This window comes from Callorhinchus milii, unplaced genomic scaffold (genome assembly GCF_018977255.1).
Source record: "Callorhinchus milii isolate IMCB2004 unplaced genomic scaffold, IMCB_Cmil_1.0 Scaffold5, whole genome shotgun sequence".
NCBI lineage: Eukaryota > Metazoa > Chordata > Chondrichthyes > Chimaeriformes > Callorhinchidae > Callorhinchus > Callorhinchus milii.
Window position 1 is genome coordinate 68672661 of NW_024704746.1, and position 27847 is coordinate 68700507.

The 27847-nt window shown below is 53.9% G+C and overlaps 1 protein-coding gene and 2 non-coding genes across 3 annotated transcripts; 1 reads left to right on the forward strand and 2 right to left on the reverse strand.

Annotated features, from left to right (window-relative positions):
- Positions 1-492: 492 nt before the first annotated feature.
- trnap-agg lies at positions 493-580 on the reverse strand. Its single transcript is given in 2 exon segments — positions 493-528; positions 545-580. It is a non-coding gene; the product is annotated as a tRNA-Pro (tRNA).
- Positions 581-2233: 1653 nt separating this feature from the next.
- trnap-ugg lies at positions 2234-2321 on the reverse strand. Its single transcript is given in 2 exon segments — positions 2234-2269; positions 2286-2321. It is a non-coding gene; the product is annotated as a tRNA-Pro (tRNA).
- A 1685-nt stretch (positions 2322-4006) lies between these two features.
- tnpo3 (transportin 3) lies at positions 4007-27604 on the forward strand. The gene is made up of 23 exons (XM_042335511.1): positions 4007-4164; positions 8720-8920; positions 9687-9760; positions 10184-10340; positions 10971-11114; positions 11703-11878; positions 12367-12505; positions 13352-13498; positions 13964-14071; positions 15245-15336; positions 15864-16003; positions 16322-16513; positions 17239-17330; positions 18225-18301; positions 18853-18913; positions 19464-19604; positions 20590-20706; positions 20852-20946; positions 23870-24026; positions 24493-24660; positions 25029-25141; positions 26801-26899; positions 27185-27604. The coding sequence occupies exons 1-22, from the start codon at positions 4045-4047 to the stop codon at positions 26859-26861; spliced, it is 2772 nt and encodes a 923-aa protein (XP_042191445.1). The 5' UTR covers positions 4007-4044; the 3' UTR covers positions 26862-26899; positions 27185-27604.
- The last annotated feature ends 243 nt before the right edge of the window (positions 27605-27847 follow it).

Here is a 27847-nt window from a genome sequence, read left to right on the forward strand (position 1 = left end):
AGGGATTATTACCCTGGAAAGTGATCCGCCAATCAACTAAACTTGAGCTAATGAGCTCCAGGACCCCACAATTCCTGGGTGATATCCAGGCAGGAGAGTGGGATGAGAGGTTTCCGAGAATCTGTTCATTGCCCAGAATATTTCATGTGAAAGAGGGGAGGGGAGCAGTGCGAGGTCGGGGGCTCTGGGGTTACAGGTCACATTGGGGGCTAACGCTCCAGTGCGGTGCTGGGGGGAGAGAGCTCGCGTTGTCATTCAGCTCAGACTTAAACCTAAGTCCTGTCTGTGACCTGTTCAGGTGAACGTTAAAGATCAAGTTGGAAAAGACCAAGGAGTCTTTCCTGGTGTCCTGGTTGCCATTAATAATTGAGATATTTATTTATGTTACTGACCAGGGCTGTAACTGGAAGCTGAGACCTTCTGGGACAGAGTTTTACACCAAAAGGGAAGGCTGAACGACCAGGTTTATTCAGGAAGAAAAAATTAAAAGCAGGGCTCGTCCGGGATTTGAACCCGGGACCTCTCGCATTTTCGGGGGGAAACTCCCTAAGCGAGAATCATACCCCTAGACCAACGAGCCTGTCTCCTCTCTCTCTCTCTCTCCCTCCCTCCCTCCCTCAGCCAGATGTTTATCTTCTCTCTCCCACCGCCACGTCTCCACAGCTTCAGCCTCAGAGCTCACAGACTGCTGGTCTCAGGTTACACACACACACACTCCTCCCTCTCTCCAACCCAAGTGTCCCCTCCCTCCCTCCATCCCCCTCTCCCTCTTCACCTCCCTTCCTTATCAATAATAAATAATGATAATAATCCTGGCATTTGATACAGCGCCTTATCACGTCTTCGAGACGTCTCAAAGCGCTTCACGGAATATACTGTAGAGTGTAGTGACTGTATACTTTGTGGGTGAAACACAGCAGCCAATTACACACAGCAGCGTCTCACAAAGAGTCGAGGATCGAGTAATCACATTTTTTTTTTTGGAGGGATTGTTACTCTCAAAAAAGCGATCCGCCAATCGACTAACCAGGTTACTAGTTACTGCTGCGTAAACAGAGGCGTGTGGAGTAAGGAAACTTGCTCCACCACTGTCTCACACCGCAGCCCACCGAGACCCTCATTCATGCGTTCATCGCATCCAGACTCGAATACACAAACTCCAACTCCTCCCTCCACAGGCTGCAGGTCATCCAGAACTCTGCAGCCCGTGTCCTCTCCCGCACCAGGCTCCGTGACCCCCATTACCCCCATCTTCGCCCGACCCCACTGGCTTCCCATCACACAGAGGATACAGTTCAAGATCCTGGTCCTCACCTTCAAAGCCCTCCATGGTCTTGCTCCCCCCAATCTCTCCGACCTCCTAACCCCCTACCATCCTGCTCACTCCCTCCGCTCAGCGGGCTCCGGGCTTATTCATGTCCCCCGCCTCGCTTGCCCCACTCTTGGCGGGCGGGCCTTCTGCCACTCGGCCCCCAACCCTTCTGGAACTCCATCCCGCAGTCCCTCCACCTCGCCCCCTCGCTTGCCTCCTTCAAGACCCTCATCTTTGACCATGCGTTCAGTCATCCTTCTATCCCCACGGTCCTTGCCCTCCACAACTCCTGATCCCAACCCCCAGCTTGAGTGCATATCCCTAATCTATCCAGCTCCTCGGGACGTTCTCCTGACGTGAAAGCGCTAGACATATGTAAGTTGTTCGTGTTGCCAAAGGTTTCGCCTCCGACCTGCCCGGAAATCAAACTCAGGTCCTCTCATTGTGAGGTGAGGCTCTGACCTCTACACTACAGGACTCCACACATGTTGGTAAGACCATCCCAGCAGGTAAAACACAGCACACAGCTATACACATCATATTGTTGTTGTTGTTAACCTCTCTCCCCACAGCAGTACCCGCTGCCTCGGCTCTACTGGGTCCGGTGTCCTCCGCGTCCCCCGAATCCTCCGCTCCACCATCGGCGGCCGTGCCTTCAGCCACAACACCCCAAAACTTTGTCCCTCAACCCCTTGGCCTCGTCCCTTCCTTCCCCATCTGCAGGTCACACCTGAAGACCTTCCTCATCGACCGCGACTACGGTCACCTCCCCCTCCCCCTGACTCGGGCTCCACCATTGTTAAGTGCTCTGAGACGCTGCCCAGGATTGGAGGGCGCTGTATAAATGCAATTTGTTGTTGTTGTTGTGGGTTTAAAACGTATTGTTTTATTTCTCTGTGGCGACACAAAACAACAAAAGCCGGGCTCGTCCGGGATTTGAACCCGGGACCTCTCGCAAGTTTACAGTGAAGCTCCCAAAGCGAGAATCATACCCCTAGACCAACGAGCCTGTCTCCTGCTCTCCCTCCCTCCTTCCCTCCCTCCCTATTGTACGCAGCCAAATGTTTGTCTTCTCTCTCCCACCGCCACGTCTCCACAGCCTCAGCCTCAGAGCTCACAGGCTACTGGTCTCAGGTTACACACAGAGACCCCTCCCTCGCTCCCTCCCTCCCTCCCTCCCTCGCTCCCTCCCTCCCGTCTCTATTCCCTCCCTCGCTCCCGCTCCCAACTCACAGCCTTTGAAGTAGACAAAGAGTTCAGATGGGAACTCAAACTCTCGCACACACACACACACACACAACACCATCGCTCAATCCACAACTGTTGTGTGTAATCGGCTGCCGCGTTTCGCCCACAAAATACAGTCAATTCACTTTACAGTCTATTCTGTGAAGCGCTTTGAGATGCCTCGAAAACGTGATAAGGCGCTGTATCAAATGCCGGGATTATTATTACACAGTACATTGTGGGCGTTTGGGGGGAAAAATTCCATTATAATTCACCGTCAAACACACAGTCACTACACTCTGTACAGTATGTGCTGTGTATTGTTTTGACGTAGTAATAATAATAATAATCCTTGCATTTGACATAGCACCTTATCACTTCATTGGGACGCCTCAAAGCGCTTCACTTACACTGTAAAGTGTAGTGACTGTGTATTTTGTGGGTGATACAGACACAGTAACGCTCCTCTACACTGTGTGTCCACACTCCCAGGTCAGGGTTAGAGACACAGTAACGCTCCTCTACACTGTGTGTCCACACTCCCAGGTCAGGATTTTAAAATAATAATAATCCTGCATTTGATACAGCGCCTTATCACCACCAGACAGTCACTACACTAGATGCTGGTTCCCTGGGAGGTGCATTTAGACATTACAATGTCAACAACAACAACTTGCATGTGTATCTGGTGCCCTTCATGCCGGGCAGCGTCTCAGAGAGCTTGAACTGCATCGTTATCACTGTTATTATTATTGAGACTCTGCGCCGCGTGAAAGGTTCTCTATAAACACAAACTGTTGCTATTGGTGTATTATTATTATTATTATTATAATGATAACAATCGGTGCCATTTGATGCAGCAGCTTATTATGCTGTCGAGACGCCTCAAAGCGCTTCCACCGGTAAATAATGAGCCATTATTATTATTGATGACCTTTATTAATAATTATTAATAATGAGTATTATTTATCTAATCAAAATACCCCAAAACTACACTCCCCCACACCCCCACTCCACACCCCCTCCCCCCACACTCCCTCCCCCACACTCCTCCCCCCACCCCACTCCACACCCCCCACACTCCCACACCCCTCCCCCCACACCCCCACACACCCACTCCCCCACACACCCCCACTCCCCCCTTCCCCACACACCCCCACTCCCCCCACACTCCCCCCAAACCCCCTCCCCCCCCACTCCCCACTCCTCCCCACTCCCCCCCCCCCCCCACTCCCCCCACACCCCCACTCCACACCCCCCACACTCCCACCCCCCACTCCCCCCACCCCCCAACCTGTGTGTGGGGGGGGAAGGGGGTCTCAGGCAGATATTAAAGGTGGGACCAGTTTGGGAGGTGTTCCCCCCCTCGGCCCCGGAACCTTTGTGCGGGGAGTTGTGCGCTCCGGGGGGGAGTGGGCGCGGCGGCGGGCGGCGGGTGTCACCGCCTCTCCGCTCCCCTCGGCCCTGGCTTCCGGTGCATGGCGGCGCCGCGGTGAGGAGGGGACATGGCGGCGGCGCGGCCCTCGCTGCCGGTCGTTTACCAGGCGGTGAAGGCGCTGTACCACGACCCCGACCCCGCGGGAAAGGAGCGCGCGTCGCTCTGGCTCGGGGAGTTCCAGAGATCGGTGAGGGCCGCGGGGGGAGGGCCGCGGGGGGAGGGGCGGGGGCCCACCCACCCACTCACCCACCCACCCACCCCAGGCCCAGGCTTCAGCCGCGGCCCTCACCCGCGGGGGGAGGGGGAGTGTGTGAGGGTCTGTGTCACTGTATGTGTCTCTCTCTCTCTCTCTCTCTGTGCGTGTGTGTGTGTGTGTGAGAGAGAGAGAAAGGACCGAGGGGGGTAACTGTCAGGCGGGTTTGTGTCTGTGGGGGTGTGTGTGTGTGTGTGTGTGAGGGGTGGGGAGAGTGTGTGAGGGTATCTGTGAGGGGGGTTGTGTGTGTGTGTGTGTGTGAGGGGTGGGGAGAGTGTGTGAGGGTATCTGTGAGGGGGTTGTGTGTGAGGGGTGGGGAGAGTGTGTGAGGGTATCTGTGAGGGGGGTTGTGTGTGTGTGTGTTAGGGGAGGGGAGAGTGTGTGAGGGTGTTTGTCTGTGTGTGTGTGTGTGTTAGGGGAGGGGAGAGTGTGTGAGGGTGTTTGTCTCTGTGTGTGTTAGGGGAGGGGAGAGTGTGTGAGGGTGTTTGTCTGTGTGTGTGTGTGTTAGGGGAGGGGAGAGTGTGTGAGGGTGTTTGTCTCTGTGTGTGTGTTAGGGGAGGGGAGAGTGTGTGAGGGTGTTTGTCTCTGTGTGTGTGTTAGGGGAGGGGAGAGTGTGTGAGGGTGTTTGTCTCTCTGTGTGTGTTAGGGGAGGGGAGAGTGTGTGAGGGTGTTTGTCTCTGTGTGTGTGTGTTAGGGGAGGGGAGAGTGTGTGAGGGTGTTTGTCTGTGTGTGTGTGTGTTAGGGGAGGGGAGAGTGTGTGAGGGTGTTTGTCTATGTGTGTGTTAGGGGAGGGGAGAGTGTGTGAGGGTGTTTGTCTATGTGTGTGTTAGGGGAGGGGAGAGTGTGTGAGGGTGTTTGTCTCTGTGTTGGTTAGGGGAGGGGAGAGTGTGTGAGGGTGTTTGTCTGTGTGTGTGTGTGTTAGGGGAGGGGAGAGTGTGTGAGGGTGTTTGTCTATGTGTGTGTTAGGGGAGGGGAGAGTGTGTGAGGGTGTTTGTCTATGTGTGTGTTAGGGGAGGGGAGAGTGTGTGAGGGTGTTTGTCTGTGTGTGTGTGTGTTAGGGGAGGGGAGAGTGTGTGAGGGTGTTTGTCTATGTGTGTGTTAGGGGAGGGGAGAGTGTGTGAGGGTGTTTTGTCTGTGTGTGTGTGTGTTAGGGGAGGGGAGAGTGTGTGAGGGTGTTTGTGGGTATGTGTGAGTGAGGGGTAGGGGGAATTTGTGGGGATTTGTGAGGGTGTTCGTCTCCTGTGGGTGTGTGTGTGAGAGGTGGGAAGAATGTGTGTGGGCGTGTGAGGGTGTGACTCTCTGTGTTTGTCTGGATGTGTGGGGGGTGGGGGGAGTGTGTGAGGGTCAGTGTCCAGGGCTGGAATCTGCTGCTCTATTTCTGTGTTTACGTATTTTTTTTAAAAAAATCAGATTTTTAAATATTTTAAATATTTTGTAATGAATTAAAACCAGGAAGAAAACAGAGAGACTCCCCAGGGTCATTGCCCTTGGGGGGTGGGTGGTGTGTGTGTGTGAGGGGTTAAATGTGTCTGTCTGTGTGTGTGGGGGTGGGGGGGATTAACGTGTGTGAGGGTGTTTGTCTCTGTGTGTGAGGAGAAGTGTGTGTGTGTCTCTCTGTCTCTGTGTGTGAGGGGAAGTGTGTGTGTCTCTCTCTGGCTGTGAGTGTGTGTGTGTGACTCTCGGAGAGTGTGCGTGGGGGGTGGGGGGGATGGGGGGTTGGGGGTGGAAATTCAATCCCCTCTGGGACACCACCCCACGTGACACACTGGCTGTGCATAAACACAAGCTGTTGAATTCTCTTCAATGTCCTGACTGTAACGTGAGTAATGCCCTTTACGCCACTAAAGCTGGGATCCATCACCCCCCCCCCCCCCCCCACCCACCCCCCAGTGCCAGAGCCCTGATTTGGAGAAGGTGGGGGTGGTGGGGAGAATGGAAGAAAGAGGTTTCAAATTCTTTTTGATTTCCCCACAGATTTGGCAATGGTGAAACCCCCAGCCCCGGCCGGTTAGTGGCTGAGCAATGTCCTCTGAGCTTGTCTTGTTTTGATGTCGCCCGGCTACGTGCCGGAGCCATTTATGATGCTCGTAATTTATAAATAATGATCCCCGTATGTGACCCAGTGCCTTATCGCCTCGTCAAAACATCTCAAAAATCTTCACAGGGATTCACTGTAAAGTGTAGTGACTGTCGTGTTTTGTGGGGTGAAGGCTACAGCTGATTTGTGCACAGTAGACAGCCGTGAGGTGACCGAATGAGTGATTGTATCTGGGGGATTGTCAGCCAGGACACCGGGGGAGAGCAAGAACAACAACAACAAAATGACGCCTTTCACATCGGGAGGACATCCCGAGGCCCTGGACAGGCAGAGTTACGGACCCGAGCTGAGGTCTGGGTGGGGGAGGGGGGAGGGCAAGGGGGGGAAGCAGGGAGATCGAAAGTACGGTCGAAGAGGAGGGTCTTGAGGTGGGTCTTGAAAGAGGCGAGGGAGGGGGCGAGGCAGAGGGACTGCGGGATGGAGTTTCAGAGGGTGAGGGCAGAGTGGCGGATGGCCCGCCCACCAATAGTGGTACAAGCGAGGCGGGCGACATGGTAAGGGGGAGCGAGACCATGGAGGGCTTTGAAGGTGAGGACCAGGATCTTGAACTGAATCCTCTGTGTGATGGGGGGACAGTGGGGTCGGGCGAGGACGGGGTGGGGGAAGGCAGAGCGGGTCATGGCACAGATGTGGGGTAGAAAGGATAGTTGAGGGTCAAACAAGACCCCAAGGTCCCAAGTCGGGACTGGCTCAGTGAGAGGGAGTGAGCCCCATGGATGGTGATCTGTCAGCCTGAGGTGAGGACGCACTGACGGGAGCCAATCAGGAGCCTCGGTCTTGTTGACGTTCAACTGAAGGAAGTTGGCTCTCCTCCAGGACTTGACGTCTGACACAGACATTCTGTCAGGACAGCAGTGGGTCCTGGAGTCGGGGGGGGGGGGGCAGAGAGGGAGAGTTGGGTGTCATCTGCATACATGTGGAAGGAAACTCCCTTCTCTTTTCCAACAGCACCGCAAGATCTTTAGTGTCCGCCTGAACAGGGAACAGACTGGGCCTGATTTGCCCAGGAAGTGGTCAGGTTTCTGTGTGAGGGGTGAAGGGTTGGCACCAGAAGGATCTTCTGTTCACAGTGTTTGCTTTAGGTGTGGGCTGTTATCTGCTTTCCTGCTGTCTGATCAGTTGTTACAATAACCTGTCTCTGTGGCTTTATGAGTCATCGCTGCACAGGCAGGTTGTTGGCGATTAACTGGCGTTCCTGATTGTCACTGTCACAAAATTAATACTTGTTTGTATTTTGAGGGCGAAGGAGAGAGAGATTCTCAATCTCTCACTCGTCTTCAGATCCCTTCACGCCCTGGCACCTCCCTACCTCTCCGGCCTGCTTACCCCCCACTCCACCACCCGCTGCCTCCGCTCGACTGGCTCCGGCCTCCTGCTTGTCCCTCGTCCCCTCCGCTCCGCCATCGGTGACCGTGCCTTCAGCCACCACGCCCCGAAACCCTGCAACACTGCGCGAGGGGCACTATAAAAATGAAAGTTGTTCTCTCTCACACTCTTCCCCCTCTCTCTCTTTCACTCATTCTCTCTTTCCTTCAGTTCTATTTACTTTATTCTACAATTGTGGGATGAATTCCATAGAGATCTGTGCGCTCAGCGGGCTCCGGCCTGTTCCAGGTCCCCAGCCCGGCCCACCCCATTCCACCATCATCGGTCAGGCCTTCAAACTCTCTGCCCCCACCCTTTGGAACTACATCCCACAGTCCCTTCGCCTCGCTCCCTCCCTCGCCTCCTTCAAGGCCTGGCCCAAGACTCTCGTCTTCGATCGTGCCTCTGTCCACCCTCCTACCCCTACCCTCCCTGCCCTCCACCCCTCTTGATCCCAACCCCCATTTTCCCTGAGTGTGCAGGGCCTTGGGACGTCCTCTTGACGTGAAAGCCACTGTGTAAATGTCGTGTGTTGTAGCGCAGGGACTCACGGATCTTCTTTGATGCTGGTATTTTGTTTCTCTGACGAGCTGAGCTTTTGCTGCCTGACACCTTTTTAATGAAGTTTTGCACCTTTGAGAGGATGACAGGAAGCAACGGTGAAACTGCAGCCCAACACTGGGAAATAATTCACTGTTTTTTTACTGTAGAGAAAATTGAGATGTCTTTATATTTCTTCTCTGTCCCCAGTTCTGTGTGTGTGTGTGCGTGCATGTCTGTCTGTCTGTCTGTCTGTCTGTCTGTCTGTCTGTCTGTCTGTCTGTCTGTCTGTCTGTCTGTCTGTCTGTCTGTCTGTCTGTCTGTCTGTTATTATGACGATGACAAAAGTGTTTCACCCACAAAATATAGACAATTCACTTTACAGTATATTGTGTGAAGCGCTTTGAGACATCTTGAAGACGTGATATGCGCTGTATCAAATGCAAGGATTATTGATGATGGTGGTGATGATGATGATGGTTGCAGATGTACGCCTGGGAGATCTCAGACCAACTGTTACAGATGCAGCAGGAGGTGGAGCTGTGTTACTTTGCGGCTCAGACCATGAAGATGAAGATACAGACCTCGTTCAACGAGCTTCCCCCTGAAACCCACCTGGCACTCCGTGACTCACTGCTCACACACATCCAGAACCTCAAGGACATCTCCCCTGTCATCGTCACACAGGTCAGTGCTTCACCCCATCCGTCTGCCCACCTTACACAGCGGCACCCCAGAAACACAGCCCCACCAGTCTGTGCCGGTCTTTATACTGCTCACTGCCGTACTCCCCTCTCTCTATTCCCTTCTCCCTTGCGTTCGATCAGATCTGAAACACGGATTTATTTCCATTTAAAAATTACCTCCAAAATCAGGGGGCGTCTGCGAATTGCAGTAAAGTTCCTACTTCCCTCTTTCCCCACATCCCTCTCAAATCTGCCCGCACTCAGCTGAGCGTTCACCAATACAAAAAAAACACCCAGTCACTACACCTTCCTTCCTTCGGATTAGACGTTCAAACTGTGGTCCCGTTTACCTGTTCAGGTCGACGTTAAAGATCCCGTGGCACTGCTGTAAAAGAAAAGGGAGTTTTTCTCTCTCTCTCTCTCTTTCCCTCTCTCTTTCTCTTTCCCTCTCTCTCTCTCTCTCTCTCTCTCTCTCGGTGTCCTGCCTAACAATCCCTCAGATACAATCAGTTGTTCACTTTTATGACTGTGGGGAAGTTGCTGTGGATAAATTGGCTGCCGCGTCCGTCTCCAAAAACACACAGTCACTACACTTTACAGTAAAATCCTGTGAATCGCTTTGAGACGTCCCAACGACATGATAATATAATTTCTCATCTCCCCTCAATCCCCATTGTGTGGGGGAAGGGGGTGGGGGGTTGAGCGGAGAGGTTCGAGAGCTGGAGCTGGTTTGCAGTGTGTGACATTCTGTGCTTCCTCCCCTGTAGCTGGCTCTGGCTATCGCTGATCTGGCTCTGCAAATGGCCTCGTGGAAGGGATGTGTCCAGATGCTAATTGAAAAGTGCGTGTCCCTTCACTTGACGTGGTTTGTACACTCGGGAGAGAGGGAGGGAGGGGGTGTCCCTGCTCTGTAAGTGGCTTCCACAGAGGTGGGCGAGGAATTTGGAGTCAGACATTGAGTGTGAGAAGGATTGAATGTATAGGGAGGGGAGCTGTTTGGGAAGCTCTGGGACACTCTCCTGTGTGTGTGTGGGGGCTATATACATGCAAGTTGTTGTTGTTTGCTTGACTTTGGGGCTGAGGAAGTTGTGCAGCGGAGCAAAGTGACTAACCTCTCTCTTCCCCCACCCACCTCTCTCCTCCCCCACTCTCCCCACCCCCCCCCCCACTCTCCCCCCACTCTGTCACCCTCCCTCTCTCTCTCCCCCCCCTCTCCACCCCCTCTTTCACCCCCACACTCCCTCCCCCCCCTCCCTCTCCCCAGATATGGTAATGACCCAGCCTCGCTGTGCTTCCTGTTGGAGATCCTGACGGTGTTGCCCGAGGAGGTCCACAGCCGCTCGCTCCGCATCGGAGCCAATCGTCGCACTGAGATCATCGAGGACCTGGCCTACTCCTCCAGCACCGTCGTCTCACTGCTTGTACGTGTAACCGGGGAACACGCATGATGTGCACACCATCATAATACACGTGATGTACACACTGTCACAGCACACGTGATCTACACACTGTCACAGCACACGTGATCTACACACTGTCACAGCACACGTGATCTACACACTGTCACAGCACACGTGATCTACACACTGTCACAGAACACGTGATCTATCCACCGTCACAACATACGTGATCTACAAACGTCACAGCACACGTGATCTACATACTGTCACAACACACGTGATGTACACATCCTCACAACCTGACTGTCTGTGGGACACTCTGTGTGCAATTGGCTGCCACGTTTCACCTACAAAATACAGTCACTCCACTTTACAGTGTATCCTGTGAAGCACTTTGAGACGTCTCGAAGACGTGATCAGGTGCCATATCAGATGCGAGGATCACTATTTTATAAAGAAGGCTCTGGGGTTGTGTTACAGTAAAAGTAATCCTTGCATTTGATGCAGCGCCTCATCATGTGGTTGAGACGTCTCAAGGCACTTCACGGAATATACTGTAAAGTGTAGTAGGGAGGCAGGGGGCTGTGACGTGCTGCCATGCTGCCCTATGCTAGTGGGGGTCTCTCTCTCGCTCTCTCTCTCTATCCTCAGACCGCCTGTGCAGAGCAAGCGGGGAGTGAGGAGAAGACCCTGATCAGAGTTTTCCGCTGCCTGGGGAGCTGGTTCAACCTCGGTGTCCTGGACAGCAGCTTCATGGCCAACAACCGCCTGCTGCTCAACCTTTTCCAGGCTCTGGTCAGTCAGTGTGTGTGGTGGGTGAGGTGGCTGTGGGTGGGGTGTGGGGGGCTCCAAGAGCGAGTGAACGAGGGGGTGGGCTACAGGGTGGATGATGGAGGGGCCTCCAAGGGCGATGGTGGGGAGGGTGTGCTCCAAGGGGCGATCAGGGGCCGGGGGTTCCGAGGGCGAAAGGTTTTGGGAAGAGTTCTGGGGGCGATTGGGGCTGGGGAAGGGGGGAGTCTCCAGGGCAGGCGAGGGATGGCTCTCAGGGTGAGGCAGAGTGGGGGGTTCCGAGGGAGATTGTTGGTGGGGTGGGGGGGCTTCCAGGTGAGCGAGGGATAGCTGAGTGATGGGATGGGGGGGGCTTTGATGGCAGGTCGGGCTTTGATATCCGAGAAAGGGGGGAAATGGTTCCCAGTTGTAGCAGCTCATGTGCAGTCCTGTACCTCATTGTTTGTAAGCAGAACAAGGTGTTTCTTCCCTCCCCCCACGCCCCGCACCTCCTCCCCCCCCAAAGTGGTTTGGGGGGCAGAGGGGGGGGGGGGTTGTTTCCCAGCTGCACCAGTGGTTTAATTCTCTCTCCTTCCCTCCCTCCCTGTGTCTCAGCAACGTGACAATACCTCAACCAACCTGCACGAGGCAGCGTGTGACTGTATCTGCTCAGCGCTGTACGCCATCGAGAACGTGGAGTCCACCCTGCCCCTGGCTCTGCACCTCTTTCAGGGTGTGCTCACACTGGAGTCCGCGTATCACATGGCAGTGGCTCGCGAGGACCTGGACAAGTGAGCGAGGGGGTGGGTGGGTGGGTGGTGCTACACAGCGCGAGGGGCACTGTATAAAAGTTGTTGTCTTCACAATCGCGCACCACAAATAGCTCTTCTCCCATCCCTCTCACACACCCCCCCCCCGGGATGAAACCTTAGGCAAGTTTCCTTACTCCATGCACACGCACATACACACACACGTTTCTGTTTATCTCGCAGTCAGTAGGAACCCGCTTGTTAGGCGATTGGTCTAAAAAAGCTGCCGCGTTCTGCCCACAAAATACACAGTCACTACACTTTACAGTATATCCTGTGAAGTTGTCCACTGTGTAATCATAGGTTGTTGATGTCGTAGTGTGGAACTGCTTCCCCTGACCCCCCACTGCCTTGTATAATGAGGCCAGACTTCCTGATATAGTAATAAGGCGTTATATCAAATGCCAGGATTATTATTATATTCCCACATACAGTAAACTCCTTTCCTCCCTATTCCCCTCCTGTGCCAGGATCCTGAATTACTGCCGGATATTTACGGAGCTGTGCGAGACCTTCTTGGAGATGATCGTGCAGACCCCAGGGCAAGGTCTGGGAGATCTGCGGACACTTGAGCTGCTGCTGATCTGTGTGGGACACCCGCAGTACGAGGTAGGAGCCCGAGTGGCGAGGATGCTCACAGCGCAGAGAGAGAGAGAGAGAGAGAGAGCCCACTGACTATGATGTTTTGTGAGTGAAACACGACAGCCAATTGCACACAGCGGTGAAATAATAATAATAATCACTCAACCCACAGCTGTTGTGGGACGCTGCTGTGCGCAATTGGCTGCCGCCTTTCACCCACAAAATATACAGTCAATTCACTTTACAGTCTATGCTTTGAGACGTCTCAGTGATAAAAGGCACTGTATCAAATGCAAGGACTATTATTATTCATAGAGTGTACAGCACGGAAACAAGTCCCACAACACAACTGGTCCATCCAATACATTGTTTATACTCCACACCAGTCTCCACCATTCCTTACATGTGGAGTCCTGTAGCTCAGTGGTTAGAGCACTCTCCTCGCAAGCGAGAGGACCTGGGTTCGGTTCCCGGCCAGGGCAAAACCTTAGGCAAGTTTCCTTACTCCACGCCTCTGTTTACCGGCAGTAAGTAGGAACCTGGTTGTTAGTCGACTGTTGGATCGCTTTCCGGGGGAAATAATTCTTCCAAAAAAAAGGAAGTGAAAGAAAAAAATGTGGACTGTTTGTGGGACGCTGCTGTGCGCAATTGGCTGCCATGTTTCGCCCACAAAATATACAATTACACTTTACATTATATTCTGTGAAGTGCTTTGAGGCGTCTGGAAGGCGTGATAAGGCACTGTATCAACAACAACAACAAAATGACATTATAGAGCGCCTTTCAAGTCCGGATGACCTCCCAAAGCGCTGAAATCAAATGTAAGGATTATGATGTATTATTAGTGTAATATTATTATTCCTCTCTCCCCAGGTGGCCGAGATCAGCTTTAACTTCTGGTACCGGCTGGGCGAGCACCTGTACAAGATGAGCGACCCCTCCCGTCACGCCGTCTTCCGTCCCTACATCCAGCGGCTGCTGCACGCACTGGCCAGACACTGCCAGCTCGAGCCAGACCACGTGAGTCTCTGACACACACCACCTGCTCTGCTGCAGTGCTGGGGTGCGCTGTATTGTCAGAGACGCCGTCCTTCAGATGAGACAGTAAACCTCACTCCCTGTCTGTGCCCTGTTCAGGTGGACGTTAAAGATCCTGTTGAAAAGCGCTGTCGGAAAAGAGAAGGGAGTCTCTCTCTCTCTCAGTGTCCTGGCTGACAATCCTCCAGATGCTGTTGGTCCCTCGCTCCATGGCTGTTTGTGGGGACATCGCTGTGTGAAAATGGCTGAGAGAAACTCCCATCAGTTCCTGTGTCCTGACAATCACAGCGTTCCCCCAGCAACGGGCTGGAACATCGCAACTCAAGCGCTCCGAGAGGCTGCCCCGCGCGCAGGTCGCTGTGTACACGCAGAAGGTTGAGGTGGTGGTGAGGGCAGTGTGGGGTTAAGGCTGGTGTTAGTGTAAAGGTTATGACCTCCCTCCCACAGGAAGGAATCCCGGAGGACTCGGATGACTTTGGGGAGTTCCGGATGAGGGTGTCGGACCTGGTAAAGGACGTGATTTTCCTGGTGGGATCCATGGAGTGTTTTACACAGGTATCTGCTTCCTCCCCCCCCCCCCCAACCCTAACCCCCACCGCCCCCCAGCCCGGGAACCCCAGTGAGGTGCCGTGTGTGTTTAACAGGGTCTGGTGTCACTCTACCCCAGTCTGGAGACCTGCCTCGGAACAATTTAAAATAATAATAATCTTTTCACCTGGGAACTCATCCTCCTCAATTTGGAGAAAATTGGAAAAAATAAGGCCGACAGATTTGGGAACTTGTAACGGGATTTTAAACCGGGAAGTTTAATGTGTTCATGGTCTGTAACTCAGCGGTTAGAGCCCTCGCCTCGCAAGCGAGAGACATGGCCTTGATTCCCGGGCAGGGCAAAACCTTCGGCAAGTTTCCTTACTCCCCACGCCTCTGTTCACCCAGTAGTAAGTAGGAACCTGGTTGTTCGTCGATTGGTGGATCACTTTCCGTGGGTAATAATCCCTCCAGAAAAAAAATGGTCACTCAATCCACGACTGTTTGTGGGGACGCTCCTGTGTGCAATTGGCTGCCGTGTTTCACCCACAAAATATACAGTCAATTCACTTTACAACAATAATAATATTATTATTACTATTATTATTATTAATTCACTTTCGTGGAGTCCCTGTAGCTCAGTGGTTAGAGCACTCGCTTTGCAAGTGAGAGACCTGAGTTCAATTCCAGGCAGAGGGCGAAACCTCGGGCAAGTTTCCTTACTCCACACAGAGCCTAATAATAAACCTCCAAAACCAAAAACAATAATAAATTGGTCATTTTCAATCTACGACTGTCTGTGGGACATTGCTGTGCGCAATTGGCTGCCGCGTTCGCCCACAAATATACAGTCAATTCACTTTACAGTGTGTTCTGTGAAGCGCTTTGGGACGTCCTCCCGACGTGAAAAGCGCTATATCAAATGCAAGGATTATTATTATTATTATTACTGTGCAACACAGAAGGTAAACAGGCCGTTCGGCCCAGCCTGCGGGTGCTGTTGTTTGCCACAGTTTTCCTGTTACAGCACTTTTCAGTGCCTGTGATGTGTCTTTAAAATAAGTACTCTCTTGGGACCTTGCTGTGATCTGGTTAAGTGCTCGGGGGAGGCTCCCCTGAGTGAGGGGTGCACTGTAAATGCAAGTTGTTGTTTTCCTGGTTTGAAACACGGGAACACTGATGGCCGTCTCCTCTTCCCAGCTCTACTCCACCCTGAAAGACAGCGGCCCATCGTGGGAGGTCACAGAGGCCGTGCTGTTTATCATGGCCGCCATAGCGAAGAGCGTGGATCCGTAAGTAATGTCTCTCTCCCCCATCCCCCAACTCCCTCCCTCCCCCCCTCACACACACACAGCCGAAGGGGTCGCTTACATGGTCCAGCCCCCCCCCCCCCCCCCCCACCCCATACGACTGTTTGTGGGGACGCTGCTGTGCACAATTGGCTGCAGTGTTTCACCCACAAAATACACAGTCACTACACTTTACAGTACATTCTGTGAAGCGCTTTGAGACGCCTCGAAGACGTGATAAGGCGCTGTATCAAATGCCAGGATTATTATTACAGATAAAATCACTCACTTTATACCTGTGCGCAGGCGGACACTGCTGTACGCACATGTCGCGTTGACCTACATAACACACAGTCACTACAGTCGGTAATTTCTGTGAAGCCCTTTGAAACATTTTGATGTGAAAAAGTGCCATAAAAATGCCAGTTCTCTTGCGCCCTTCCCCCTTCGCCGGTGGTGGGGGTGGCATTGGCGGGGGGGTCAGAGAGAGAGGCTCACTCTGTGTCTGTACCCCCCCCCCCCCCCCGCAGTGACAATAACCCCACCCTGGCTGAGGTGCTGGAGGCTGTGGTGCAGCTCCCAGACAATGTGAACCTGGCCGTGCGTTACACCAGCATCGAGCTGGTGGGGGAACTCAACGAGGTGGTCGACAGGAACCCCAGGTTCTTAGGTAAGGTCCGCGAGCAACGACATCTCAGAGCACTCGAGCTCTCTGGCTATCTCTCTCACCATCTCTCTCTCGCTATCTCTCACCATCACTCTATCGCTCTCTCTCACTCTCTCGCTCTCTCTCACTCACTCTCTCTCGCTCTCTCTCACTCTCACCATCTCTCTCTCACTCACTATCTCTCTCTCACTCACTATCTTTCTCTCACTCACTGTCTCTCTCTCACGCTTGCCATCTCTCTCTCCTCTCTCTCTCTGTGTCACTGTCTCGCACACACTGTGACTGCTGTATTATCACGTGCTGCCCGTGTGTCATGTGCAGACCCGGTGCTGCATTACCTGATGAAGGGGCTTCGGGAGAAGGTTCTGGCCTCAGCCTCGGCCAAAGCCATCCAGAGTATCTGCTCGTCCTGCCGAGACCACATGACCCAGCACTTTGAGGGACTGCTGGAGATCGCCCGCTCCCTCGACACCTTCAGCCTGTCCCACGAAGCTGCCATTGGCCTGCTGAAAGGTACTTGTGGAGTTATTCCCCAGAGAGGCACGGGGAGGGGGTTGGAGGAGAACCTGTGGAGTCCTGTAGCTCAGTGGTTAGAGCACTCACCTCACTAACAAGAGGACCTGGGTTTGATTCCTGAGCAAGGGGGCAAAACCTTAGGCAAGTTTCCTTACTCCACACACACACACACGCTCCCCTGTTTACCAGCAGTGAGTAGGAACCCAGTTGTTAGTCGATTGGTGGATCACTTTCTTGGGGGTAATAATCCCTCCAAGAAATAATAATAATTTGGTCACTCAATTCACGACTGTTTGTGGGACACTGTGCGCAATTGGCTGCTGCGTTTCACCCCCAAAATACTACCCTTCAGAATATATTCTGTGAAGCGCTTTAAGACTTGATAAGAACAATAATAATAATAATTTTTGGATTTGATACAGCGCCTTATGTCTTCAAGATGTCTCAAAGCGCTTCGCAGAATACATTGTAAAATGGATTGACTACAGTGAGAGGTTTATTGGTACAGTCTTTGCTCAGGTGCCAAACCTGTACTTGTTATTGTCGAGCAGTCTGGGACGACACCCTCTGCCTGGGGGGTGGGTGTGTGTGTTGTGTATGTATATATATATATGCAAGTTGTTGTTGTGAACAATAGGGTGGTGTGTGGCCGGTGAGGGGGGTGAGGGGGTGCTGTGACCTCTATGTGGTGGGGGGTCTCACTGTGACTGTTGTCTCCTCAGGCACGGCCCTAGTTCTCTGTCGCCTTCCACTTGACAAGATCACCAAATGCCTCAGTGAGCTGTGTGCCGTGCAAGTGCTCGCCCTCAAAAAGGTACCTCTGAGAACCTGCCCCCCCCATAACCTGCCCCCCATAACCTGCCCCCCATAACCTGCCCCCCATAACCTGCCCCCATAACCTGCCCCCATAACCTGCCCCCCCATAACCTGCCCCCCATAACCTGCCCCCCATAACCTGCCCCCCATAACCTGCCCCCCATAACCTGCCCCCCATAACCTGCCCCCCATAACCTGCCCCCCCATAACCTGCCCCCCATAACCTGCCCCCCATAACCTGCCCCCCCATAACCTGCCCCCCCCATAACCTGCCCCCCCCATAACCTGGCCCCCCCCATAACCTGCCCCCCCATAACCTGCCCCCCCCATAACCTGTCCGTCCATAATCTGACCCCCCCACCGACCCGTAGCTCCCATCTGGAAGGGCAGCTACTCTCTCTCATCAATGCTCGCTCTGTTTGTTGGTGTTGACTTCAGGAGGAGGCAGAGAGAAAGTCAGAGAGAGAGAGAGAGAGACACACACACACACACACACAGTGAGTGAGACACACACACACACACACACAGTGAGTGAGACACACACACACACACACACACACACAGTGAGTGAGACACACACACAGTGAGTGAGAGACACACACACACACATACTGAGTGAGTGACACACACACACACACTGAGTGAGTGACACACATACGTACACAGGGAATGACCATTTTGGGCGGATGGCACAAATTTCGGAGAGTCAGAACCAGGGAGTGAAAGGGGAGGTTAGAACATGTCTGTGCATGGGTGGTGGGGGGGAGTGGGGGGCGGGAATGTGAGCTCCAGGTCCCTGAGATGGGCCTGAACCTACAGTGGGAGCGAGTGAGTGTGAGAGCGAGGTGGGAATGGGGGCGAGGGAGCGGACTGACACCTGCTTTGCTTCCAGCTTCTGGCCCAGGAGCCGGGGAACGGATTAGCCACGGACCCCACCATCTGGCTGGATCGGCTGGCCGTCATCTTCAGGTCAGTCAGCCTGAGCCAGCGCAGGCTCTCTCTCTCTCTCTCTCTCTCTCTCTCTCCCTCTATCTCTCTATCTCTCTGTCCGGTAAAATACACATAATTCTGATCTGTATAAATCGTACAACAACAACAACTTGCATTTACACAGCACCCCTCACGCAGGATAGCGTCCCAGAGCGCTTGATAGCTTGACACGACACCGAGCTGGGGGGAGGGGGAGGTGACTGTAGATACAGTCAAAACGGAAGGTCTTCAGGCACAATCCCTTCACAACTGTTTGTGGGACACTCTGTGGCTGCCACGTTTCGCCCACAAAATTCACTTTATAGTATATTCTGTGAAGCGCTTTGAGACGTCTCGAAGATGTGATAAGGCGCTATATTAAATGCAAGGATTATTATTATTATTAGCTCCAGGTGTGGCTGACCTGAGCTGTGGACACACTGAGTGTGATTCCCAGGCTGTGTGTCCGGGGGAATGTGATGGAGATGGACAGTGTCGTGGGTTTGGGTGCAGAACAGGTGACCCTAATGTTTAACTCTGTCCCGTTTCAGACACACAAACCCTATTGTGGAAAACGGACAAACACACCCGTGTCAGAAGGTCATACATGAAGTAAGTGTGTGTGTGTGATGGTGAGGGGCCGGGGGAGGGGTTCAGTGGGGAGGGAGTGATTTGTGATTTACTGCCTCCACACTGGTTACCTGTGGTTAGAGCTCTCGCCTCGCAAGCCGGAGGACCTGGGTTTGATTCCTGGGCAGAATGGGTAAGTTTCCTTACTCCACACACCTGTTGACCAGCAGTGAGTAGGAACCCGGTTGTTAGTTGATTGGCGGCTCACTTTCAAGGGGTAATCATCTCTTCAAAAAAAAAATAATAATAATTTGGTCACTGAACCCACGGCTGTTTGTGGGGACGCTGCTGTGCGCAATTGGCTGCTGCGTTTCGCCCACAAAACATACAGTCAATTCACTTTATCCTGTGAAGTGCTTTGAGACGTCTCGAAGACGTGATGAGGCGCTGTGTCAAATACAAAGATTATTATTATTATGTCGCTGTCTCTAATCCTCACTCGTGTTCCCTCTCCCCCTCTCTCTTGCCCTCCCTCCCTCCCTCCCTCCCTCCCGCCCGCCCGCCCGCCCTCCCTCTCTCCCTCCTGGCACAGATCTGGCCTGTTCTTTCCGAGACCCTAAACAAGCACCAGGGGGACAACCGGATTGTGGAGCGTTGCTGTCGTTGCCTGCGGTTTGCTGTGCGCTGTGTGGGCAAAGGGTCAGCCGCTCTGCTCCAGCCCCTGGTCACACAGGCAGGTGGTCCCACAACGCGAGGGGGCGAGGAGGGAGGCGGGGGGGAGAGATGGGGTCTGGGGGCGAGAGAGGGGGTCTGGGGGGGAGAGAGCGGCCTGGGGTTTGGGAGGGGGAGAGAGATGATCCAGGGGAGAGGGGTGGTGGACGTCCCAAGGCGCTGTTAGGTGCAGGTTGGCAAAAGCCAAGGCTTGAGTGTGGGTTGGGGTAACTTCAGTTCCAAGGAGTCCCTGTTACCCCCCCCTCACGGAGGACAGTTGATGTGAACGGGGAACCTCTTGCAGTACGTGTCTCCTGCCACCAGAGGGTGACAGCGAGCACTAGGGCCATGTACAATTCCTTCAGAGCACAAACCCCTCACACTAACGTCTCCGAGACCCTCACACTAACGTCTCCGAGACCCTCACACTAACGTCTCCGAGACCCTCACACTAACGTCTCCGAGACCCTCACACTAACGTCTCCGAGACCCTCACACTAACGTCTCCGAGACCCTCACACTAACGTCTCCGAGACCCTCACACTAACGTCTCCGAGACCCTCACACTAACGTCTCCGAGACCCTCACACTAACGTCTCCGAGACCCTCACACTAACGTCTCCGAGACCCTCACACTAACGTCTCCGAGACCCTCACACTAACGTCTCCGAGACCCTCACACTAACGTCTCCGAGACCCTCACACTAACGTCTCCGAGACCCTCACACTAACGTCTCCGAGACCCTCACACTAACGTCTCCGAGACCCTCACACTAACGTCTCCGAGACCCTCACACTAACGTCTCCAAGACCCTCACACTAACGTCTCCGAGACCCTCACACTAACTTCTCTCGGAGCCCTTCACAGGGATGGTGTTGGGATAAACAAAGGCTGTGGGGGGTACAGCAGCAACAACTTGCATTTATATAGAGCCTCCCTCCCTCCCTCTTTCCTTCCCCTCATCCTCTCTCTCACACACTCTCTCTCTCTGTTGCTCCTGACACAGATGGTGAATGTGTACCGGGTTCACCCTCACTCCTGTTTCCTGTACCTGGGCAGTATCCTGGTGGACGAGTACGGGATGGAGGAGGGCTGTCGGCAGGGGTTGCTGGACATGGTGCAGGTCAGTGCTCCCCAATGAGGGGAGAGCAGGGCTGGACTGGGGGGAGAGAGTGGGGTTAGACTGGGGGGAGAGTGGGGTTAGACGGGGCAGTGAGGGCTGAGGGGTTATTGTTGGCAGGAGGTGCTGATCCCATGTTAATCCCCAGGCGCTGTGTATGCCGACATTCCAGCTGCTGGAGCAGCCAAATGGCCTTCGGGATCATCCCGACACTGTGGACGACCTCTTCCGCCTGGCGACCAGGTGAGAGGGAGAGGGAGCAACAACAACAGCAACAAGATTCCATTTATTGAGCGCCTTTCACGTCGGGAGGACGTCCCAAGGCGCTGTACTGTTGGGTCAGGACCAGAGCTGTGGAGAAATGGTCAGGGGGAGGGGAGGGAAGGGAGGGAGCGAGGAGGGGGTAGAGAGTCGAGAGGGGAGCTGAAGGCTGAAGGTCAAAGAGAAAGGTTTTGAGACCGGCCTTGAAGGAGGAAAGGGAGGAAGCGGCGAAGGCACTGGGGATGGAGTTCCAGAGCCTCGGGGCTGAGAGGCTGAAGGCCATCGATGGTAGGGCGGTTGGGGCGGGGGATGTGGAGCAGACCGGAGCCGGAGGAACGGAGGGTACGGGCAGGTTGGTAGGGGGATAGCAGGTCGGAGAGGTAGGAGGGAGCGAGGCCGTGAATGGCCTTGTAGGTGAGGATGAGGATCTTGAATTCGATCCTCTGGGGGATGGGGAGCCAGTGGAGGCGAGCGAGGGCGAGGGTGAGGGTGAGGGTGAGGGTGGGAGTGATGTGGGCGCGGTGTCTGGTGCGGTACAGTACACGAGCTGCAGAGTTCTGAATGACCTGCAGTGTGGAGGGAAGGCCGGGAAGGCCGGCGAGGAGAGAGTTCCCATAGTCCAGCCTTGAGGTGATAAAGGTGTGGACCAGAGTTTCAGCCGCGTGAGGGGTGAGGTAGTGCCGTAGTCTGGCGACATTCCGGAGGTGATGGAAGGCGGTGCCAGTTGTGGAGCGGATATGAGGGAGAAAGGACAGCTCAGAGTCGAACAAAACCCCGAGGTTCCTGATGGCTTTGAGAGGTGGAGAGTGCAGCCTTGGATGCTGATGGTGTCAGCGCCTGAGGTGCGGAGGCGCTGACGTGAGCCAATCAGGAGGGCCTCGGTTTTTCGCACGTTGAGCTGAAGAAAGTTGTCTCTCGTCCAGGACTCGATGTCGGACAGGCAGCTGTCAGGACATCGGGGGTCGTGGAGTTGAGGGTAGAGGAGGAAAGGTAGAGTTGGGTGTCATCCGCATACATGTGGAAGTTAACCCCATGTCTGCGGATGATGTCACCACAGGGGGAGCATATAGAGGGTGAAGAGGAGGGGACCGAGGACAGAGCCCTGAGGGACACCGCACGAGACAGTGCGGGGGGTGGAGAAAAAAACATTCGTGGAGACAAAGTGAAGACGGTGGGAGAGGTATGACCTAAACCACTCAAGGACAGTGCCTTGAAGGTTGAGGTGGGAGGACAAGCGGTGGAGGAGGATAGTGTGGTCGACCGTATCGAATGCTGCCGATAGGTCGAGGAGGACGAGGAGGCAGAGGGAGCCCTGGTCACAGATGGTCAGGATGTCATTGGTGACCTTGACCAGGGCAGTTTCTGTGCTATGGGCAGCACGGAAACCTGACTGAAGGGGTTCGAATAATGAATGGGTGGAGAGGAAAGAGCGCAGCTGTGAGGCGACAACTCGTTCCAGGACCTTGGACAGGAAGGGGAGGTTGGAGATGGGCCGGTAGCTTGATAGCTGCGACGCATCAAGGGAGGGTTTTTTCAAGGTGGGAGTGATGGTGGCAGTTTTTAAGGGAATGGGAACAGAGCCACAGGAGAGGGACAGGTTGACGATGTCTGTGATATGTGGGGCAAGGAGGTGGAGCTGGGAGATAAGGAGTGGAGTGGGGATGGGGTCAAGGGAGCAGGTGGTGGGTTTCAGGGATAGGATGAGTTTGGTGACAGAGGGTGGGGAAACGGGTACGAAAGTGTGTAGGGGAGGATGGGTAGGAGTCGGAGTGTGGGAGGGAAGGGGTGGGTGGTGGGTGGATGTTGGAGGGGAAGTGACCGCGGAGCGGATTCCCTTGATTTTGGATTCAAGGAAATCCAGCATCTCCTCGCAGTGAAGGTTGGAGGAGATGACCTGCGCGGGGGGGCGGGGGGACGGAGGAGTTGGGATGTGGTAGAGAACAGTAGCCTGGGGTTGTTCTTCGCCTCCAGGATTATCCTGGAGTAGAAGGACGACTTGGCCGAGGCTAGAGTGGAGCGGTAGGTTTTGAGGAGGTCCAGCCAGATTTGTCGGTGGACCGTTAGGCCAGATTTGACCCAGGTGCGTTCAGCGGCCCGCACCTGGCTCTTTAGTGAGCGGAGGTGGGTGGTGAACCAGGGGGAGGAGCGAGAGTAGGAGACAGTACGGGAGGTGATGGGGGCAAGAGTGTCAAGTGTGGAGGAGAGGGTGTTGTGGAGGAGGGTGAGAGCAGAAGAGGGGTCAGTGACTGGGCGGGGCAAGCGAGAGGGAGGGGGAGCGAGGGAGGGAGGGGGAGCGAGGGAATGACAGTGAGGGAGGGATGAGGAATGGGAGCAACAAAACGAGTGAGAGGGAGAGAGAGTGGGAGAGGTCACTTTGTCGCAGCGCCTCGACTCCTTGAAACAGCACAGAGCGACTCTGTTATAAGGAGCCTTGGGATGTCATATATAACACGTGTGTTTTAAACGTGCTTAGAACATGGGGGGCGGGGGGCTTGTTGTGGGAGCTGATCATGTGGGAGGGAGGGGAGATGAGAGCCAAGCGGGGTGGAGGGCTGGCTGGCTGGACTGGGCTGGGCGGCGGCTGGCTGGCTGAGCCGGGCTGGGCGGCTGGCTGTGCTGGGCTGGGCGGCTGGGTCGGGCTGGCTGAGCCGGGCTGGCTGGGCTGGGCTGGCTGGGCGGTTGGCTGGCTGGGCTGGGCGGTTGGCTGGCTGGGCTGGGCTGGGCGGTTGGCTGGGCCGGGCGGTTGGCTGGCTGGGCTGGGCGGTTGGCTGGCTGGGCTGGGCGGATGGCTGGCTGGGCTGGGCGGTTGGCTGGCCGGGCTAGCTGGCTGGGCTGGGCGGTTGGCTGGGCTGGGCGGTTGGCTGGGCTGGGTTGGGCGGCTGATTGAGCCCTCGCTGTTCCCCAGGTTTATCCAGCGGAGCCCGGCCACCCTGCTGCAGAGCCAGATCATTGTCCACATCCTGAACTGTGCCATCGCTGCTGTCATCCTGGACCACAGGGACGCCAACTGCAGCATCATGAAGTTCCTCAGAGACCTTATCCACACTGGCGTTTCCAAAGACGTGAGTCAGCCGACCGTCCTCGCTCGCTCCCCAGGGAACCTCCCTGCACCATCACACAGTCAGGGAGAGTTACAGCACAGGAGGAGGATGTTTGGCCCCAGTGAGTCTCGTAGCAATCATCATATAGTCCAATAACCTGTAACTCAGTGGTTAGAGCACTCGCCTCGCAAGCTACAGGACCTGGGTTTGAGTCACCAGCAGTAAGTAGGAACCCGGTTAGTCAATTGTTGGATCACTTTCCACTGGTAATAATCCCTCCCCCGAATAATAATAAATAATAATTTGGTCACTCGACCCACGACTGTTTGTGGGACACTGCTGTGCGCATTTGGCTGCCGTGTTTCACCCACAAAATACACAGTCAATTCACTTTACAATATATCTTGTGAAGCGCTTTGAGACGTCTCAACAACGTGATAAGGCGCCGTATCAAATGTCAGGATTATTATTGTTGTTGTCACTGCAGCACGAAGATGACTTTGAGCTGAGGAAGGGGCTGATCAAGGAGGTGATGGCACAACATGGACAGCATCTGGTCAACCAGCTCCTACAGGCCGTGTGCTTCTGCCTGCCTCCCTACACCCTGCCCGACCTGGCCGAGGTCATCTGGGAGATCATGCAGATCGACCGTGCGGTAAGTCACTCGCTCCCTCTGTCCCTCCATCTCATCACCTCGTCAACTCCTTCAGGTCGAGCCTGAAGACCTTCCTCTTCAACCAAACCTAGAACGTAAGAATTTGCTGGACGAAAGTAGACCAAGGTCCATCTCGTTCACCTTCCACCATCCTGGCAGCTGCTTGACATTCGTGTCCCAAACTATATACTGTATCTCTCCCCAGATATTACTTACTAGCAGAAATCCATCTAATTTGTTCTTCAAAGAGCCTGGTGACTGACCGGTACTGGGGGCTGTGGCTTTGGCCGGGAGCTGAGTCTGGGGGTGGGGGCTGTAGCTGGGGCTGTGCCTGTGGCCAGGGCTGTGACCTCTCACTTCTCCCTCAGATCTTTTGCCGGTGGCTTGAAACATCACTTAAATCTTTACCGAAGGAGACGGCAGGGGGAGCTGTTACAGTGACACACAAACAGCTGACTGACTTTCACAAACAAGTCACAAGGTGAGCGGTGGGGGGCTGGTGAGGCGAGATCAGGCGAGGCTGGGGGAGGTGTGGGAGCTGAGATCTCCCCGTGCTAGCTCTTCAACCACATCCCCATTCAGACCCTGTGCTTGTCGCTCCCAGCAAGAATAACTACGGACTATCGCATTAATTCCCTCTCTTCGCTCTGTCTGTGCCAGTGAATAATAATAATAATCCTTGCATTTGATATAGCGCTTTTCACGTCGGGAGAACTTCCCAAAGCGCTTCACAGAACACACTGTAAAGTGAATTGACTGTATATTTGTGGGCGAACGCACAGCAATGTCCTACAAACAGTCGTAGATTGAAAATGACCAATTTATTATTGTTTTTTGTTTTGGAGGGATTATTATTAGGCTCTGTGTGGAGTAAGGAAACTTGCCCAAGGTTTGGCCCTCTGCCTGGAATTGAACTCAGGTCTCTCACTTGCAAAGCGAGTGCTCTAACCACTGAGCTACAGGACTCCAGTGAAGCCAGTTTATACGGCGTGATATTAATTGTGTGTCTAATAGTCTTAATCTGTGCTGTTGGACGTCCTGACGTGCTCCTGGCTGTGGTAGATGTTCCTCTCATGACTAATTGGCCGCTGGGTGTGGGGAGGGTGGGGAGAGGAGACAGACACCTGCACAGACAAACGGACAGACTGCTGACAGGTGCTGTGTGGAGTGTGGAGGCCGATCTGTACAAGTCCTGGCTTGAGCTGTGAATGTGGATGTCACCTACCAAGGCTGCAAGCCTTGCTGCGGGCGTATTGGCAATGTTGCTCAGCACGGCCTGTTTACTGGTATGACTGGGGTGGTTTCAGCAAGTTAACTAACTAGTTTATGAGGAACTGGGAGGCGATGGCTGTGCTTTCGGTTCTGGTTTGAATGTAGCTGTTTGTGGGGGGAAGTTGAATGTTGGATCCATTCAAATTTTCAAGACTGAGGTGGAGAGATGTTTGTCAGGTCAGGGGATATGGGGCAAAGACGGGTAAATGGAGTTGAGGTACAGATCAGCCATGATCTAATGGAATGGCAGAACAGGCTCGAGGGACTGAATGTCCTCCTCCTGTTCCTATGTTCCTAATGCCTCTGATTGGTATCCACACTTGCATTGTTTTCTGATGGCTGAATTGATATGCAGAGAGTTTACACACAAGTTATATTTACACAGCGCCTTTCACATCGGGAGGACCTCCCAAGCACTGAACAGTCAAAGATTAGAGTAGAGAGCTCCAGTGGGGGAGCGAGCCCCAGCACAGACACCATGGGGAGAGAGAGCAGGGGATGGGGTGAGAGTAGAGAGCTCCAGTGGGGGAGTCTAACCCCGGGATCAAACGGCTCTGCTCTCCTCCTAATCGCTCACAGCAGTTTGTGGGCCATACTGTGTGCCAAATGTCAGCCATGTTCGTCTACAAATACACAGTCACTACACCTGACAGTAACTCCCTGTGAAGAGCTTTTGATACACCTTGAAGACATGATGAGGCTCTATATCAAATGCAAGGATTATTATTATTGTTGTTATTAATCAGGTTCTGTGTAGGGACTGGGGAATGACACTTTCTCTTCGCTGGGGGCTGACTGACACGGCCCCACTCTCCCCCCCCCCCCCCCATCCTCACCTCTCGCTGACGCTCTTTCCTCCCTGTTACAGCGCTGATGAATGTAAGAAGGTTTGCTGGGCTCTGAGAGACTTCACACGACTCTTCCGATAGCTGTGCTCACAAACCCAAGACTCGCATCTGTTTCTCAGGTAAGGCTCTCATACACACGTGTGTGTGTGTGTCTGTGAGACATGTACAGTGTGTGTGTGAGAGAGAGAAGACACGTACTGTGTGTGTGTGTGTGAGACATGTACTCTGTGTGTGGTGTGTGTGAGAAATCGGCTTCACCGGATTTTACTGTGAAGTGTGGTGACCGTGTTGGAGGTGAGGTGTGTGATCTCACTTTGCCCTTGAGATAAGATAAAGACTTAGTGTAACCCCAGGATAACGTGCTGTGTTTTCTCTCTCTCTCCCTCGTCTCTCCCCACTCACAGAGGATCAAACAAAAAAGACCGGAAATTGTGAATCAAATCAATAGTAGATGCCATGGCCGGATCGCAGTAGGAATTTCCGAGATATCCGAACGCAGGAATGAAGGTCCGTAGTCTGGGAGAGAGAGAGAGAGAGAAGTGCCAAACCTACCGACTGCGTACCGGCACCCAGCACCCGCTTCCCTGGCTTTGTGCGTCAGGCCCTCAGGGTGGGGGAGGGGGGGGATTTCAGGGCGGGGAGGGGGGAACGCAGAACCCCTCCCCTCAACAAGCCCACAATGGCGCGCGTGCGAATGGGGTGTGGGACACAGTCACTGCCTCAAAGCTGGGCTGTCAATCCCAGAATCTGGAATGTAACAACCTGGAAACAGCTGAGATCCCTTCCTTCATGGAGGGATATTAATAATTTTTTGTTTGTTTTTATTATTTGGCTTTTTTGGGGGGGGAGCGTGGGATGGGTTTGGGAGGAAGGGAGGGAAAGGGAATTTGAGGGAAAACGCACCGTGCTTAAAGCATCAGGAACTGATTGAACTTTTTTTTTGTGGGGGGAAGAGGGCGGAGGAAAATCATAAACTGTTAACTTTTTAATGGACAGGAAAGATTTAATTATTGTACTTGGCATCAGCTGGGTAAGAACCTCTATATATATATGTGTATATGTATATA